At 45.9% G+C, this 18,025-nt stretch overlaps 1 protein-coding gene across 2 annotated transcripts in view; it reads right to left on the reverse strand.

The window, feature by feature from the left end:
- LOC111933065 (BEN domain-containing protein 5) overlaps positions 1–18,025 on the reverse strand; it is an 887,514-nt gene that overhangs the window by 3,507 nt on the left and 865,982 nt on the right. For both annotated transcript variants that reach the window (XM_086842548.1, XM_023932447.2), the window contains exon 12: positions 9,914–10,010. In XM_086842548.1, the coding sequence (XP_086698674.1) occupies positions 9,914–10,010 (97 nt within the window). The remainder of the gene's footprint in view (positions 1–9,913; positions 10,011–18,025) is intronic.

Raw genomic sequence — 18,025 nt, forward strand, 5'->3', positions numbered from 1 at the left:
CTTCACTTCGCAGCCCCTGCGAGCACTGGTGGCTCTCGGTGGGGCTGAAAAGCTGTCTCTGAGACAAACACCAGGACCAGGAGCCAAAGGAACCATCTTTGGCTGTCCTATAAGCATGCCTTGGGAATTCCAGTGGAGAGTGGGGGGGTCCCTCCACCCTCACCCCAGAGCAGCACCATCTCTGAGCAGCCATCACCATCCCCTGCAGATACATCTTCAGACAGCTTCTCCTTTTTACAAGCAGCAAAACCCAACTATCCATTCCCATCCCAAGGAAGGTAATCAAACTGTGCTGTCAGTGTTGCTCACACCAACCAAGGGGCTCCAGTGACCCTTCAGGCAGCTCTTGGCCCCCTCAGCCATGCCTTGCCAACTCTGTTCATTTTCCCTGCTGTGACAGGACACAAATAAGAAAGTCCTCCCCTTGTGCCTGATATGCTCTTTGAGCTCTCAGTCTGCTCCCTCTTAGGTCAGTTATTTGTATTCCCCAGGGCAGCTGCTGACCCTGGGCAGGCTGGTGCTGTACCAAACCCTACTGAGACTCAAGCACTGAGAGGAGCTGTCTGTCACACATCCATGTCACACGTCAGATGTGAACTGACCTGCCAAAGGCCACACAGCAGACCTGGGGAGAACTGAAAAGAGCTGATGAAACCCCAGTTTTCTTGATCCCTGCACCCTGACTCACCCCAAGGAATTGGGCTTCTCTGTAGTGACACAGAGAAACCTGCCTTCCTCACCACACAAGCGTGTGTTTTTCGGTGCCTCTGCTTTTATTTGCAAAAGGATGTTTTAATAAACTTTTTAAAAAAAATTGTAATAATGTAGTTGCTAATGCCCAGGGCTTAGAGGGCTTTACCTCCACCAGCCCTCCCCTCCTTCCTGCTGTCACAGCTGCCACAGTTCAGCATTTACTGCATCTCTACACTTCAATCACCAACCTAAGGCAGAGTGGTATTTTGAAGAGATAAACATTGAGACAAAAATAAATAAATGAGGACCCTGGGAGGGAGACCTGAAAGGCACAGTTAAGTGAGAACAAGCAGTTTCTCTGGTTCTGTGTATAATTACATTGACGTGTTCCTAGACAACACTGGAGACCCAAACACGGCAGCAGCTGTGAACCAAATGGAGACTCATGAAAAACATCAGAAAAGCAGTCAGGCAGCCCATCCCTTGCCCTGGGGCTGCATCAGCACTGCCCATGTCACTGCTGACAGCCTTCCTGCCCGCTCCCAGGGCACAGCCAGCACTGGATGGGCAGGCAGGGCTCATCTCCTGGCCAGGCTTCCATGCAGACCCCCATTTCTCTGCACCCACTCCAGTCACTGGAGCAGCACTGCTGAGTGTCACTGCCATGCTCCTCTGTGCAAGTGAAGGAAGCAATATAATGCAAAATATGCAAAGAGGATAAAAATGGGTCTTAAACTTCCTTTTTCCTCATTTGGTTAACACGGGAAAAGGAAACCCTGTCATGCCAACAGCACTTGCAGATGAGACTTTTAGACACTGGCCTTTTTCAGCCTGAACTGAACTGAAGCACCATGAGAATCAACCACTCGGTTCATATCAGGTACTTGTGACAAAGTGTTTTTTTTGGACATACAGCCAATTGACAGTCACAATCACAAACCACAGCTCTGCTACATGTTCATCGCACAGACAACAGTTAATCTTGCAGCCATGCAAACTGTTTCTCAAATTGAAATCTCAGAGGCATAGCAATTACAATACCAAATTTATACCACATCTCTCACTCAACTAATTGTACATCCAAAAAATCACCACTTGAATAATCTGAATACATTCACCTTTACAGCTAAAAAAGCCTCTGCTACATGCTTGATCTCAACACAATTTTGAGTTACAGAACCCCATGGGAAAAAAAAATGCCAGCCTCTGATTTCAACAGGAAAATTGCTTCTATCTAAATACAGCAGATGCATAATTCACACTGAGGTCTAACAGCCTGATGTTCCCAGCAAAGCTCGGTTTTACTCTGCAGAATTAGGGACGTTGCTATTGCTGCCTGTAGCTCTCCCAGCCCATCTACAGGAGGACAAGCCCTGGATGCACCTGCTCTGAATGTAGTGTACAGGTTCACATCCAAAATAACTATACCTGGATTTTTAATTGTTAGCAAATCTTAAGTGCCTTAAAATAAATTAGCAGACGTAAAATCTGGCTGATGTTTTGGATGAGTTGAGGTGTACAGAGCCACCAGTGGAGGCACATTTGTGCTGCTGTGGCATTTGGAGCTCTTTCACACACACATTTCTTGACTTTTGTTTCTATCTCATGAAGCAAGGCGAGGTGGGGAGATTTGAACTAGTGACTTTGCAGCTGGTGTATTAAAGAAAGTCAAAATAGAAGAGAATTTAAACTGCAAAGGGAGGTAAAAATAAAGTTATCTAAGCTATGTGAGTGAGATCAAAAATGAGTCATCAAGGCTGGAAAATGGGTAACCTCTGATCCCTGAAATGAAGAAATCTGGCTGCCATCATGTTGCTGCTGATCTAATTTTTACACTTTCCCCTCCATACAGAGGAGACCTGTTTCCATTGCATCCATCACAGCTAAACAATCAGTGTCTGATCAGTCCCAATGCTTCACTCTCAGGGATGCACAATTAACCAGCACCATGTTTGACACTGCAAGGGGAGCGCAGTATTTTCTGGGAATGCCTGACAAGTTTCAATCGTAAAGAACACAAACCAAATGACCCAACAGATAATGACAGCCAGTGCCCTGACAGTTAGATAATGTGCATGCTCCAAAGCAAGGCCAATTAGAAGCAATAAAAACAAATCTGAAATGTTAGAGCAAAGGTCAGAAATCCTCAGCCATTACCACAGGCTTGATTTTGCTTTTTTTCAAGCGGTCACCAGCGCCTATTTCCAGTAAGTGAGCACACAGTCATGTTTCCCAGGTGCCCACCCATCCATTACAGCACATTGTGACTTCTGGGACACACAAACCCCACTGAAGTGGTGTGTGGAGAATCCCAGCACTACCTGGGAGTCTCATCAGGTCCATATCCTATGGCTCTGCCGTTCTGAGTGCAGGGGCTGGCCCACAGTGCTTATACAGGAGGCAGACAAAAGAGGGTGTGCATGTCTCTCCCTCCACCACAGAAGGGTTCCTGCTTCTTGGCATCCATCCCTCAGTTCCTGACCTCCCTTCCCAGCTCAGTGCACCAGGACACACCTGCTTTATCCAGGAGACAGTGCTCTGAGGCAGGAATGATTAGTTTATAGCTGGAGCCACACTATCACATAAGAGAAGGAGCCACAATTACAAGCAACTCACGTGGCTCACACACTGCCACCCTTGTGTACCTCTCACCCTGGAGTTGGAAGCTGCAGAGAACACAGGAATGGGTTTTGTCTTGGTTCCTGTCCTCCCATTTCCTAAGGAGCAGGAGGGCAATAATGGATTTATATGCACTCACCTGATGAGATGTAGCAGAAAATGGCAGTCTCTTGAGCTGGTTCAAGTTATGATATTGGGATTAACGTGCTATGTACATCAGACATTATCCATGTCAACCCACCCTTCATGTAGGTCCCTGTCTCTGCTTTCAGAGCAGGAAAATCCCAGGCCAGGGTGATGCATGAAGTAACACAAATGCTGTAAATCTGCTTATTGAGCCCTGGCTTCCTCAGAGCAAGAAGACCAGGGAAGGAGAAGGAAAGCAGGTGGGTACCTGCAGGCATACCTATGTGAGGATGCCTGTGAGAGCTAATCTAAATACATTTAGGGTTTAAATGCAAAGCTGATTAGTGAAACCACAGCAAGCTCTTATGTGATATGCTCCTTCAGAGTTAAAGTAGCCATAATTCAATTTACTCATTTAGCTCATTTCCAAAAAGTAAATTAAGGTGGAGTAAATTAAATTAAAACAGCTGACAGCACCTTCATTTTGAAAGGGGTTGTTAACACGGACCCAGTCTACTTCATACAGTAATGCAGATTTTTTTTGCCTGCTAGGCCCCCCATCAGGCACACCAATTCCCCATCCTGAAGTATTTTTACACTCCCTCTGTTCAGGGAGTCTCCAAGAGCAGGATCAAGCTGGACATGTATTTGGGTGCTTGCATGTGTTTAGTGTGCACGTGCTTGAATCCAGGGTAAAATCCCTGCAGCTGGCAGCCTTGTTCCTAAGTGTTTGAGAAGCTAATTGTTGTAATGAGGAATTTTGGTGAAGCCTCTGCTGGGAGCTGGTCAAGCACAGCACATCTCTAAACTCTGTAAATGAATCCTTTTCACTGAACCCATGCAAAGTCAATGTTCAAAACCTGGAAGGTGTTCTTTAGTGACAGCTACAAGCATCAAGAGTTGCATAAAATGTGCAGACGTGGGAGCGAGCTGACAGATTATAATTACCAATAGAAAAAGGGGGAAAATCCCTCCAAATTATTTTTTTTTGGCAAAACATATAATTTACCTTTAAACCTTAGTTGGGCTCCCATTAGTAATACAATTTACAGACCTGGAAATCAAATTGAAGCTGTTTGACTATTTTCTATTTTGCTGCCCTCACTCCATTTCCTCCCTCCTCTACAAACTGTAAAAGGTTTTGCTGACCTTTCACATTTGGTCTAGAGCATTTTTTCTGTTTATGACACTCTGCTCTCCTCTTAGCCACTGAAAATGGTGGGAGAAAAGACAACAAAACAATAATTTAAGTTTGGGAGAAGTGAGCTGGGGATGGAAACAGCCTCTCGGGAATAAAGCAGGGAGGTGGCTTCACTCCCTGCTCTCACCTCAGTCATGGCCAGGTCAGAGAATACACTGCCAGATGTAGGTGAAAATCCTGAGCTTGAAAGTGTTTTTTCTGAAACACAGGGAGAACATTCCCAGTGGGCAGAAGGACCTGCACTCAGCACATGCCAGAGAGCAGCAGAGCCCTGGGATGGTATCAGAGCCACACAAGCTCTGGGCACAGCTGTTTAGTGTCCAGATGGGGCTCAAAATGAGTTGTCCAGGTAGAAGGACCTACCTTTGGTCAGACTGTGCCCACACACAAAGGCTTTCCCCATCCCCAGCCAGTGTGGTGCAGAAGACAGTGCCCATGGCCTGTGAGGATGGTGGGATGGTCCCGTGGGCAGACCCAGCCTGTTGGAGACACAGCTGTGCTCTCATACATCATCATTAGAGCTGCAAAGTCAAGCAGCAAAAGGAGGAATTGCCAGAATAAAGGCTGTCAGAGCAATTTTAATTCAACCTCCTGGCAGATATGCCTCCTGATGGGGTCTTTAATTACCTCATCACAGCCTACTTTTTCCTCAACAAGGCTGCTGCTTTATTCAGGGCACGACGGACAGACGGCAATTAATGAAGGGCCAGTCAATATTTTGTTCTGTCCTTTTTTCATTCAGTGTGTGGCCCCAGGCATTATTTGCCACATGCCATCAAATCCTTGCTCTTAGAATTATTCATCTTCTCCTGGGCTTTTCCTTCATATGTATCAGTGCAGCAACTGTGAGATTCCCACAAAGGAAGAAATTTCTTTTCCAACACTTCTGTGAGCAGAGCACCTGGGTTTTACCAACAGAAAAATCTGGGGCAGGAATGAGCTGCAGAATGCTCCACCAGCAAGGCCCAGGTGGCATTTTTCAGGATACCCACGCTGTCTCTGTTCAAAGCCCATCTTCCCTAACCATTGCCAGAGCTGTTTAAACACTCAGGACATCTAGAATTTGAAATTCAGTGTGTCCAGAATATGACTAACATGGACCTGGTGGCTCTCAGAGAAAAAATGTCAGTGGTCTAAAGAGGGAAGATCTCTGCTAATGCTGTGCTGGAGCAGGGCTTTGTTGCAGCCAGGGATCCAGAGTGAAAGAACAGAGAAATTCTGATAAGGGCAAAGGGATGAGCTTCAGGCAGGGCAAGCTGACTGGCATTTGTGAATTTTTAACCAAAAATTCTGTTTTTCTCCCTTAGTCATTCCCTGTAACAGCTGTACTCTGCTGTGTCTTAATGTCTTACAAATTTTTCACCTTTTACCATCCTCCTTTCAGAGGAGGACATTTCACACTTTGAGCCCAAGAAATCTTAACCTTTCCTCTGGCACAAGTAGAAAGAGGTGAGAACAGGACAGAGATTCAGTAAGAGGAAGAGCTCCCTGTGTCACTGGCAGCATCAAAGGGAGCCCCACTCGAATGGATTCCAGTGAGTGCACCAGGAGTGGAACTCTGGTCACTGAACAGCTTAGGAAAAGAACAAGAGGAGAGGAAGGGCATGAACCTTCACTGCTGTCCAACAGCCCCTTTCTGCACTGCTCTCTCCTGCTCTGTGCCCACTTAACCCCCCTCTTAGAGAGCTGCCTTAGTGTCCAGGACAGGCTCTCTGAGCCTCTCTCAAGCACAGCTAGGTGACAGTGCTCTCTTCTCCAGCAGCTTCTGCAGGCAGCACAGAGCTCTCTCTTGCCCTGCTAGAAATTCATGGGCCTGCTGGCCTGTCACTCAAAAGAGCATCCAGCATTTTCAGAAAGGCTTTTAATTCATTAGCTCACAGAGGAAAATATTCTAATCTTGCCCTCCTCAGCTGAGTCAATGATGCTTTCCTACCTTGCCTCAGACAATCACCTTCAGGAAAATAATTACTTAGCATGCTGATAACAGCAGACATTATCTTTGTGAACTGGGTGTTTGTTTGGGATTCACAGGGTCTCCCTGCTATGAGGACTGCAGGGAAAACTGGGGTTACTGCTTGAAACCTGACCTGCCTTTGCAGACTGTGGGAAACTCTGTGGTCACTGGGCTCCCTCCAAGGGGAGCTGGGGGGATGCTGGAGGATGCTCAGTCAGAGGGAAGGGGCTGAAGGGTTCTGGGAGGAGCTGGGTGAGCTGTGCTGGGCTACATCACACACATACATGGAAGAGGTTTCCCAGAAAAGCTGTGGATTCCCCATCCCTGGAAATGTTCAAGGCCAGGTTGGATGGGGCTTGGAGCCACCTGGTCTAGTGGAAGTTCCACCATCTAGGGGATGGAACTGGATGATCTTTAAATTCCCTTCCAACCCAGAACAATCTGTGATTCTGTGATATGTTGATCTACAGGTGGCCTTTGGGCTCCTGTATGCAAGGACAAGGGAATTTACCCACAGGTCCAGCCAACCAGTTGGATTCACTTACAGGCACATAATCACATTATACACAGAATACAGATACAGTTATTTCTCTTGACCCTTGAAATGAGCTGCATTTTCAGTAGCAGAGGGTGCCCCACCTCCAGCCTCAGTCTTGTTCTGTAACCAGAGCTGTTGCATCAGTTATTGCCTTTCTCCAGATGGTCCTGATTCCATTCCCACTGAACTGCCTGCATTGCCTATGCTGTAGGATGGCTGTTCTCTGACAGCCTGACTGCATGGACAAAGCTCTTGTGAAGGTGCCTGAATTTGGGTGCCAGCCCTATTTCTGACCCTCAGGTCCACCTCTCCCTTTTTGTGCCTCAGTTTCCTTCTCCAAAACATGGTGATTCCAACATAAACATTTCCTTCCTTACAGTCAGACATGCTCTGGAAGTGTTGCAGGTTGTTGCTATTTCCAGGCCTGTCATTCTAACACATTTTGGCTGCACTAATTCCCTCTAACAGGAATTGTTCTGCCTGTCCTAGTCTGGGACAAAGCAGGCAATTAGTTGTCTCTTACACGTTTATTAACTCTGCAGCTTTCTTTCAATGACTATGTGAAATCCAGTAATGTTTTAATATATTTTCATAAACTGTGGGCACAACATGTCCTGTTTCCACTAATAACCGTGCCATATAATTAGTCCTGATTACACAGATATTTAGTATCATTTTACATATTCCAGTCCTTTCCTAGTGCCACTGCCTAGCCAAGGCATATTTAAAGCCACAGCCATCTCCCTTCTGTTTCCCAGCAGTTTGCAAGAGTTCTTTTTGAAGAGGATTTCAGTTAACACAAATTGCAGATTCAAAGAACAATTTCATTTCACTGGTGTACATTTTAGGTGTGTGTATATATATATATATGGCTATGATCAAATGTCAGGTGACAAAGCCCAGGATACAAATAGAAGGCATTTATCTACTTACAGGGAAAAGCCGGTATTTGAAATCCATCAGGAAATTAACAACATGAATCTTTAAAAATCTATTCCTTAAACATCTGTTGGCTTAGGGCTGAACATTGACCGTATTTAGGATTTTACTGTGAAGTAGCAGCCCCCAAACAAAAGATCCCTCGTGGCATTAGGCTCTGGTGGAGGAACAAGGAAAATTTACTCTGTGCAACCCGATTAGAGATGTGTATCTTTCCCTGCTGGCGTGGCTGTCTCTATAGAGATGGACATGGATATTTGATGAGATTAAAATGCTTCAGTTACCACTGTCAGTGGTTCTTTAATTTAAAATGAAGGAAGCAAACAAACATTCCTTTTGATGAGGTAACTGAATGATGCTATGGAAAAGCACTTTGCTGTCAGGTGGTAATTAGGTTCAGTAATAGTTGTGGGTTTTTAGCCTTGGAGGCTGTGGCCCCTGGGAGTCTGAGAGAAATGATACATTCAATTTCCAGAGGAGAGGAAGATGCTGCATGCTTTTCTCTGCTAACCCTGCAGGTCTCTGCAGATAAGAGCGTTCAGAACTGCAGTGCTGACAATCCTCCTTGAGCCAGCCTAAACTGTGGTGTCAAGATCACAAACAGAAAAGGGAGATGGGCTCAAAGCAGGCCTAACACAGGCAGCCTGGCTCTGACCACATGTATAAGGAACTGCCAGAATGGCTGCAATGAGATGATTTTTAAAGGCTGCAGAAGGAACTCCAGCAATTGCTCTCTGGTCTGGGCTGATACTTGTAACATCCATCTTACACATCACTAGAAAATCTTCAGTAGGAAAGTGTCTCTTTGTAAACAAGGAACATTCCCACAGCTACTCTTTTAAGGGAGGAAAAAAGTGGGTAGAAGGAATCTCTAGGCTCAGCTGCCTCCCTTGCCAATTTGAAATTGCCTTTTCCATTGCAAAATAGAAACAATATTTGGTTGTGCTGTTAAGAGTTGGAACCCAAATGAAACATTCCAATTGGTCCAAATGCATTCAATTGAAATTTTTCAGTTTGGAGGCATTATTGCAGTTTTCTCAGAACAGAGGCAAATACTGAATATGATGTTTCCCATGAAACAGGTGCTCTGGTTCCTGCTCTGCTGCCCTCTTCCAGCTCAAAGAGTGCTGGTTCTGCATGAACAGCTCAGTGGTATCTCCCCTGCTCCTCACACAAGCTAAGGAACACTGAAAGGGCACGGTTGGCCAACACCAGGGAAGGACCAGCAGTGCTGCAGGGAGCCAGGCATGGGCATTTCATGCCTTTGTGCCTTGCTCACCAGTGCCTGACCTCGTGTCACACTTATTTTTGGACTAACACCCACTGAGCTGGTTGTGAAACTGGAGTAAGGGCTCAGAGAGAGAGGGGGTCCTGGGTAAAGTGTCCAGCTGGGCTGGCAGAAGGAACCTGCCAGCACTGCAGCAGCTCCAAGGGGAGCTGGAGGACTCTGCCTCAGCACAGGCTTGCCAGTAGCTTCCTGAAGCGCTGAAAAAGTTTTCACTTCCAGAACTAAAACTTTACGAAATAAAAGCGTGTCTGATTCGCTCTCAGGAGATAAATGAAGGGTAAGTCCATTAAAGATACTGGTGTGAGATTGGTGTACAGCAGACAGAATTCAGAAAAGATATTGATATCTCCAAAATCCTCTGAATATTTTTTCAGACATAAACCAGGTATCTTTCCTGATCATAAATGCTTTATTTCCAAATGGAATTTCAATAAAATAAGCACAGTTAGACTAGCACTTATTATAAAGCCGTAATGCAGCAGCACTGAAGTTTAGTTATGAAATGTATTAAAAAAGCAGCCTGGATAAAGCAAGAGAAATTGCTTTCTGACCTACCTAGTTTTAGGAGTAGGTGCTAGTGGTCCCTCCACCAAGGAGTTCAGCCTGTAGTAATCCAAGAATGTCCTGGCCACATTTCTTCCAAGCTTCATATCTGTGATTTTTTAATTAAGGAGCATTTAGAAAAAAAAAAAAAAATAGTAATAAAAGCAGAGTCTAAAGGTAAGTTACTGCTATTTAATGCAAGAGCAAGTTTTACATCAACCATCCCACAGAGCTCAGGCTTCAGGCAAACATGACTTAGGCAGGCAAATAAGGTTGGGGTCATCTTGTTTGCTTCTTGTTTTCACAGGCAGATGCTTCATAAAAACACAGACAGGAGGAAACAATCTCCCTTTCCCCCCACGCCTGGCTGCGGATCCCTGTGGTTCTCATGAAATAATACACTAGACAAAAGGGGCCCTCCAATCTCCACATTCAGGGAAAATAATTACCTTAAAATGCTTGGATACAGGCAGTATTTCTGTATCCAGGATACAAGGTCAGCTATACCATGGTGTGAACCTGCCATGGACCAGTGTACTGAAGGTTGGGATTAATGCTGTAGCCCTCACACCTTTAGCTCTGACCCCCAGAGTGTCATGGGAGAATTCACTGTTCTTTCCCTGTGTTGTATTCAGGACCTGAAATGGTGATTTTAGCACTGACCTGGAAGGACAGTGGGTTACCTTAACGAGTTCAGCAGTAACTCTGGTGTGTCTTCTCTCCTCACTAGCCACTATTTCTCCTTCAGCTAATCCCAGCATTAGGCAGGTGCTGCACATCAAAGCTGCTATGAAGACCTCAGGGGCACAGGAACCAGACCTTCCTGAAGACTCAGCTGCTTACAAAGAAGTTGAATAACCTGTGGATTGCATTAAAAACAATATCCCAGACAACATGTTCATGGGGTGAATCTGCTGCTCATGAGAAAAGCCATCATTAAGGCTGCCTGTTACAGAGCAGCATCTCCTTATCATCTACAGGGTGATGTCCAGCTGGGAGATATCCCGTGGACTCCATTATCCACAGCTGAAGGAGGCTGAAGGCTCCTTTATTTGCCTGTTTTGAGCTGATGCCTACCCAGGCTGCAATAACCACATAGCACTCCAGGGCACTGCCCCAAATGGTCATTTCAGCAGGGCTGCTGCTGCACAACCTGGGGACTCTGAAGAGACCTTTGCATGCAACACCCAGCAGTCCAGGGAGATAAACCATTGCTGGGTTGTTCTGTGTGTATGTATGCATGTTCTGCTTTATCAGTAGTTATCTGCTGATGTTTCCATTACAGGAAAATTCCAGAAGTGCAGCATCCCAGGGGCTTCCAGCAGTGCTGGTGAAGGCACTGGCCTCTAAATGAAGCTTTTATTACCCGCCCACTTACATTAGACACATCAAAACAAGTGAGCATGAGACATCAGGTTCACGCATCACTGTGAGGTCTCTATCGTTTATTTATGTATTTTTAAGGAAGGTCGAACCGATGTGACAGCCTTCTGCAAAAATCCAGCCACCAGCTCTGCCAGAGCTGCAGTCAGGTCTCCTGGCTGACAGTGACTCCTGACACTGCTTCTCTCTCCAACGATCTTGTCCTGATTTTCCAGCTCCCACCTCTGTGCCTGGGGATGGTTCCATGGACCTGTCCCTGCTGAGGATGTATTGTGACACCCTTGTTTCAATCCTAATACCGTGTGTGCTGCGGGCACTTCTGTTCTCCCGGCCAGCAGCAGGGCAGAGCCTCAGCAGCTGGTGCTCCCAGCTGTTGTCTGCATGGACAGGGAGAGGCAGCTCTGTGGATCAGCACCAGCTCTGTGGATCAGCACTGGCTGTCTCCTGGCTGTGGCACTGCCCAGCGAGCTCCCCTCACATCCTACCAGCACTGCTGTGTGACACCAGCCCTGCGTGCATGGAGGTTCGGAAAGTCGGAGACAGCCTAAAGTTTAGCGATTCGAGGGAGGGCAGTGTTGCTCTGAAAGTGTTTTGTGATTGTTTCTGGAATTTGGGGATGGCTGGGGGTAGTTTGGTTGCTGCAGATGTGGGCTCAAAGCAGTGGTGAAGGTTAAGAGTTCAGAGTAGTCTGAGGAAGCCAGGAAGGGGAGAGGGCTGTCAGACACTTAAGGGATTGAGAAGACTAACATGGCTTGATCTTGTAGTTTCTTTCATTTACTCGTCACTTTAAAGATATAAAGTGGTAATTGGACTCAGTAAAGTCTCTAGGACATTTTGTCGGTGGCAATCTCAGAAAGCTCCTCTGCCAGAAGTGGCCCTGCTGCCCTTTTCTTTGTCTCTCTGCATTGCTTTTGTTTGCACGGAGGGAACCTGCTGTCCTGGGGGAGGAAGCCCTTGGATGGCAGTGGGTGCAGCTGAGGAAGTGGCTCCATGAGCTCCTGCCTTGCAACCCTGCCTTAACCCCAACCTGCAGGAATCCAGTTCCACTGCTGAGCTCAGGTCTCAGGAACAGCTTTCTGAAGCTAAGGACAGCTAACCACTGGAATAACCTGCCTTAGCATGCCAGGAAATGTCCAGACCAGAGGTATTAAAGAACAGGTTAAACCCACAGCAGACATGAATGGTTTAGGTGTAACTGGTGCTGCATGAAGTTTGGGTAAGGGAACATAAAAGGGCCTCTCTGGCTGCTTCACCCCATCTTCCTACAGTTCTGAACATATTTTTCAATCCACAGAGACCTGTTTGTTAAGATTGCTAAGAAAGGTAAGGGCATTTTGCAGAGTATGACACACAGATAGATAGAGAGCATGAAGAAACTGGAAATGCAGTGCCACCAAAATACATCCACCAAAAAGTCACAAAATGGGAATAACTTGCAGTCAGCAATGATGAAAAGTGACTCAAACCAGCATGGGATAAAAAATGTGCATGTTCTAATATGAGTCTCTCCAGCCATCCTGCCCCCTCTTCTCTGCCTGTCACTTCAGCAAGGGATGAGTGGTTTCTGTCATGGAAATCAGGCACCTGATACATAAAAACAGGAGCAGCAGCATCAGTCTCTCCCTGTGACTGTCCAGCCTGGGCAGGAGCTGGCGTGGCTCCCTCAGCAAGCGCCAGCAGCACGTGTGTGCAGAACCAGTAGAGGAAAACAAATTAAAGCAATAACATTTGCATTTATCTCTCTGCATGGAAGGCTCAAACTCCACTTTGGCTTACAGTGTATCCTGGGCACGTAAATAACAGCTACTGCAGCCCAAACCCACTTCTGCTGTGTGGTTTGGTCGGTTGGTTGGTTTTTAACCAGCTTCCTATCTGCAGTCTGCAATCAAATCCTGTGTGCCCACAGGAGCTCCCTTCCTAGCCTGAACTGCACTTGACAGAAGGCCATTTCCCAGCTAGTCCCATCATGGGAGCTCAGCTCATACAAGACAGTCAAAATGTATTTGGGAGGGTGATGATGGAAACAGCTGGGTGTATCTTCACCTTCACTAGCATCTGCAGCTCCCTCTCATCTCTCTTCCTCCTCCATAGTCTCATTGCTCCATGCTCCGTATTTCTACCTGGAAGTGGAAACCAGTGTCCCTCCTGCAAACGCCCTTCTCACAGCATTCACTCTGTGAATGGCATCAGCAGATTTGGGGAGATTTCAGGACAGTCTGTTTATGCACAACTCTGCCAAATTTCACAGATGCTAGGAGGTTCAAGAATCGTGCTGGGCTCTCTGCAAAATCCCTCATGTTTATGATCCCGACCATGCCCCACAGCCCAAAGCTTCCCTCCCTGGTAAGAAAGAGGACAGAGGAGTGGGGACTCTCACAAGCCATTACTAGTTTTCAGCTGACACAATTCATTGAGCCTATTGTGAGCAGTCTGCTTAAGCTCGAGCCTCTGGAAGTGCAGACAGAGCCTTGTTCTGTCTGTGCATGGAGGCAATAAAAATCTCAATTTGGAAACCAGTTAGCAGTACAAGTCATTAGGGGAGGTACTAAATGTTGCTGCTTTAATAGCTCACTGATCCTTTAATAATGTCACTGCTGCAGAGCATGGTGGCACCATTCGCTCGCTTTTGTTTTGCTTTTTGAAATTCAGGGTCATTCCACTTTCAAGTGAGTGGATTATCTCTCTTTTCTCCTTCTGCCAGACACTGCAAACTGCTTTAAATAATTAGAAAAAAGGATGGCTCCTTCAAATTCACAATCTCATTTTCATAAGGTCCAGTGTCATTGCTTTGGAACGGGAAGAGAAACCGTGATGGTGGTAAGGATTTGACAAGGGCAAAACAGTTAGCAGCCCCCACTCATCTTTGATAAGTCCTGTGGGGTCTCTGCCAAGCAGATTGGATCTCTGGTTTTATGTCTCATCTAGAGGACGGCACCTCCATCAATTTGAAAGACTGCACTGGGTTATTAGCTTATGGAATTCATCCAAGTTTAGTCCTAAGTAGGATTTGAAATGTGACCATTCAGTCCAGAGGCACCACTGACCAGACCCACGCAAGTCTTTTGTTTCAGACAAACAGCTTTAAGTTATCCTAAAGACAGACAGAGAGGAAGGAAAAAAAAAAAAAATGGAAAGGAAGAAAGAGGGTAAGGAAAATGAGAACAAAGAGAAAAATGAATCTTTTTAATAGCTCAAATTAAAAACCAGAGGAAGCTCTTTGTTTGATGCAACTGAATTTTACAGCAAATCTCAGTCCACCACAACGATCCTGTTATTTATGAAAAGAGGGTTATTTTGTTTGGGAGAGTCCCAGATGACTGTGGTCAGAGAGCATACTGTCAGCTTCATACAGTCTCAAGAGAAATATGGATGAGGTTTTCTCATCCGTTTATAACAGCTTCCATCAATGGATCAAACCCCTTCCTGACTCAAACAAGAGCTCTAATGGAAAATGGCATTACAGGGCTTTAAACCACCATGTTATATCATGCCAAGCCTGATCAGAGCTAGTCCTCTATTACAGCAGAGCTGTTTCCACCAGTTACTTACTTATTTTGTTTCAGAGGGGCTGTTCCAAGGCTTTTCACCAGCATTTAACATGCTGTAAGTCTGGGTGCTGATGATGCATCCTTCCCTGGGACTCACTCTAGGGAAAAAATGTGCCCCATGCCTAGCACAGCTGGCATTTCAAAAAATGTATTTCAAAATGTATTTCAAATTTTGTTTGAATGTATTTTCATGTATTTCAAAATCTTTATCAACGGTGGAAGCTGCTAAAATGGGGGTATGGGGAGGAGATTGGGCTTTCCATGGTTCCAGTGTAAGAACCAGGCTCAGTATGAGAATTACTGGGGACTCCCTCTCATGGTAGTCAGCAGGTCAAATTTTAGAAATGTAGCCAGACCATCCAGTCTTAAAATCTATAAATGCCCTGAACTGCCAACCTGGAAAACCAGAGGGGCTTTCCCCAAGGAGAGCATTTTCATTCCCAGCAGCCCCAGCTCCTGATCCCACATGGGACAGATGCTTTTGGAAGCAAAAGGTAACAGCAATGACGAGCCTTCATTTTTATTCCTCTTGTGTGTTATCAGGGAAGGAACCAGGCGGAAAGATCCCTGACCGACTATTTCAGGCTTTCAGGCCCTTTTCCTGAAATGCTTGATTGTGGTGGAAGAAATTACGAAGATGGGAGTTGTGTGCTCTTCTCCCTGAGTAATCAGAGGCCTGTAATTTTCGCTCCTGCTCTGAAAGAGGAGGCTGGAGAACAGGGATCTGGGAGAGCAGTGTTTTATCTCTGCCAGAGGGACTGTGCTCAGGGACCACGCTGTGTTTCCCATGAACTCATTTCAATACCCGCCGTCGCTTTTGTCCTCGTGAGCTGAACTGAAACAGGCAGGTCCCAGCTAACACCTGGGCACGGGGAGCAGACAAGAGGGTGGAGGTGCTGCACAGGAGCCAGTGGCTGGACAGAGCATCCAGGGGCAGCAGAGTGTGGGGGAGCACCAGTGTGCCCCAGCTCTGCCATTTGTGAGGGAAGTGTCCAAGTGAGCACATTCTGCTGCTGCTGGAAACCTGCCCGTGACACTGAGCTGCAGAGTGGCTGCCACACCTGTGGCCATGAGCAGGGAGCACCTGGCTCAGCACGAGATTCGAGATACACAGACAGGTACGGGAAATTCAGGGTGCCCTGAGCAAGCACAGGGACAGCGAGGGCTCTCAGACTCCAGCAAAGTAACGCTGGGAATGCCACAGGGCCACAGCCCTTTTCACTCTGAATCCACATGCCTTTCCCAGAGCTGAGAGCATGATTTTACAGGGACACCTCCGACTGCTGCTCCACTATCCTCGTGCCATCTTCACATTGCTCCACACAAGTGACATTTTGTCCGTCTTATGGTCCCACTACACAAGTGGGAGATGGAAATGAGCCTTCCTGTAAATGGTAATTTGGCCTAAACTATAAAATGACCAAAGAAAATGGTTTATTAAATATCTTAGAGTTTCTGACTCCTGATGAGGTTTTCTGAGGGAAGTCAGGACCAAGCTCACAGCTGAAAAAGAAAAAAAACCCTGAAAGAATGGATTTCAGCATCAGTACATTTTAATTCATTAAAATATTGCATCAGCTTCGCTTCGTAAATTGGTATACTGTTAAAATTATGCATTTAAAACCTGATTGTAAAAGCTTCTATCAAACTGTCCCAAAATTAATTTGGGCCTGAATTTACTGGTCTCACATTAATGTCTGATGGATTTTTAATAAGACTAGCAGGAAAACATAGGATGAGTCTCTTTTGTGATTTTAACATTTCTGATCTTTGCTATTGTTTAATTCTGGTTACTTGCCAGCTCTGGGAAGGAGCCCTTGTGGATTAGCTGACCTCAGCTCTTTACACAGTCAATGAAAATTACAGAGCTGATTCTCTCTGATGTGCTGAGAAGGGATGAGGACAGGGGAAGAGATTTCCAAGTGAAAATCCAGCATTCACAACCTTCTTCTATCGCTGATGAATGTTCTCAAATGCACGGGGGAAAAACAGCATGAAAAACAAAGCCTTAACAGTTGTTTTCAGCTTAGTTGGAAATGCAAGAACAGTACAATACTTTCCAACTGTAATTAAACGCCCCAAAATACACTGGAAAATTATAAGCTGAACTCTTTGGGGATCCTCTTACTCCTCACAGCTCAGAAACATGATGATCCCTGTTGTTCCAGGTCTGGAAGTTCCCACTAGACATTCCACCCACGGCTTTGGGCATAACATTTACTACCACCCAAACAAAATCAGTTTTGAGATAAATGGTAGAAAGACTGTTTCGACACACCAAAGTGTGGATAAACCATTTCTCATCCCTAAATTGCTGGAAGCTCCCGAGTTGTATAAATCACAACCAGGCATCAGTAATCTGTTGTGTGCTGCATTTTTCCTCTTCAGATGCAGCTTCCATTGTCAGGTGGGGCATAGTCAGTGGCTTTGACAAGAGCATTCCTAAAAGGAAGAAATTAAGAAATGAGATTGACTAAGAAGTATGAGGAACTAAGAAACACTAGTGTTCCCTTGTGACAGAAGCCTGTGTGTAGCTGGGTTTACAGTTGTTGAGTAAAGATAAGGAGAACTGAAGAATGGTGGCAGTGATTGCAGGATTCACTGGGATTTCAGGGCACCTTCCTTCCCTGGCTGGGGTACCACAGGTTCTGCTGTGTCCAAGTGGAACTTTTTGCACTGGGAGCACGGGAATCTGCTCTCCAGTGTGAGCAGATGTAGAAGATCTCCTGAAAGCTACCTGAGGTCTCCCAGCTGATAAAAGACTCAGTCCAGTGGCTATGAGATGGTCCAAGTCAAGATGCCTCTTAAGAACTTGCTCAGAGACACACTGGATTTATCCTGCTTTCAGCCAGGCTTTGTTAAGTCAAGACAAGGCACCACCTGCATTTACAGTGGGCCAAATGCAGGGAAGGGACCACTTATCCTCAGGAATTGGCTTAGCTCCTCTCTCAATCTGTCCTGCGAGGCAGAAGGACCATGGCTTCAGAGGCTGTGCCTTTAAAAACACTTGCAATCTCCAAGTAATAGTCATGCTTCAGTGTGTTCAGCATTTCAGCTGAGCTCAGTACAAAGTGCAGTGATTTAAAGCTGGGAGATCAGGCGGGATTCAGCAAATTCAGAATTATTTATTTCTTTAGAGCAGAAAGTCTGGCTACAGATTATTTACTGCAAATGGGTCTGTTTGGGGGAGGGG

Source organism: Cyanistes caeruleus, chromosome 9, assembly GCF_971803275.1.
Source record: "Cyanistes caeruleus chromosome 9, bCyaCae1.hap1.1, whole genome shotgun sequence".
Classification (NCBI taxonomy): domain Eukaryota; kingdom Metazoa; phylum Chordata; class Aves; order Passeriformes; family Paridae; genus Cyanistes; species Cyanistes caeruleus.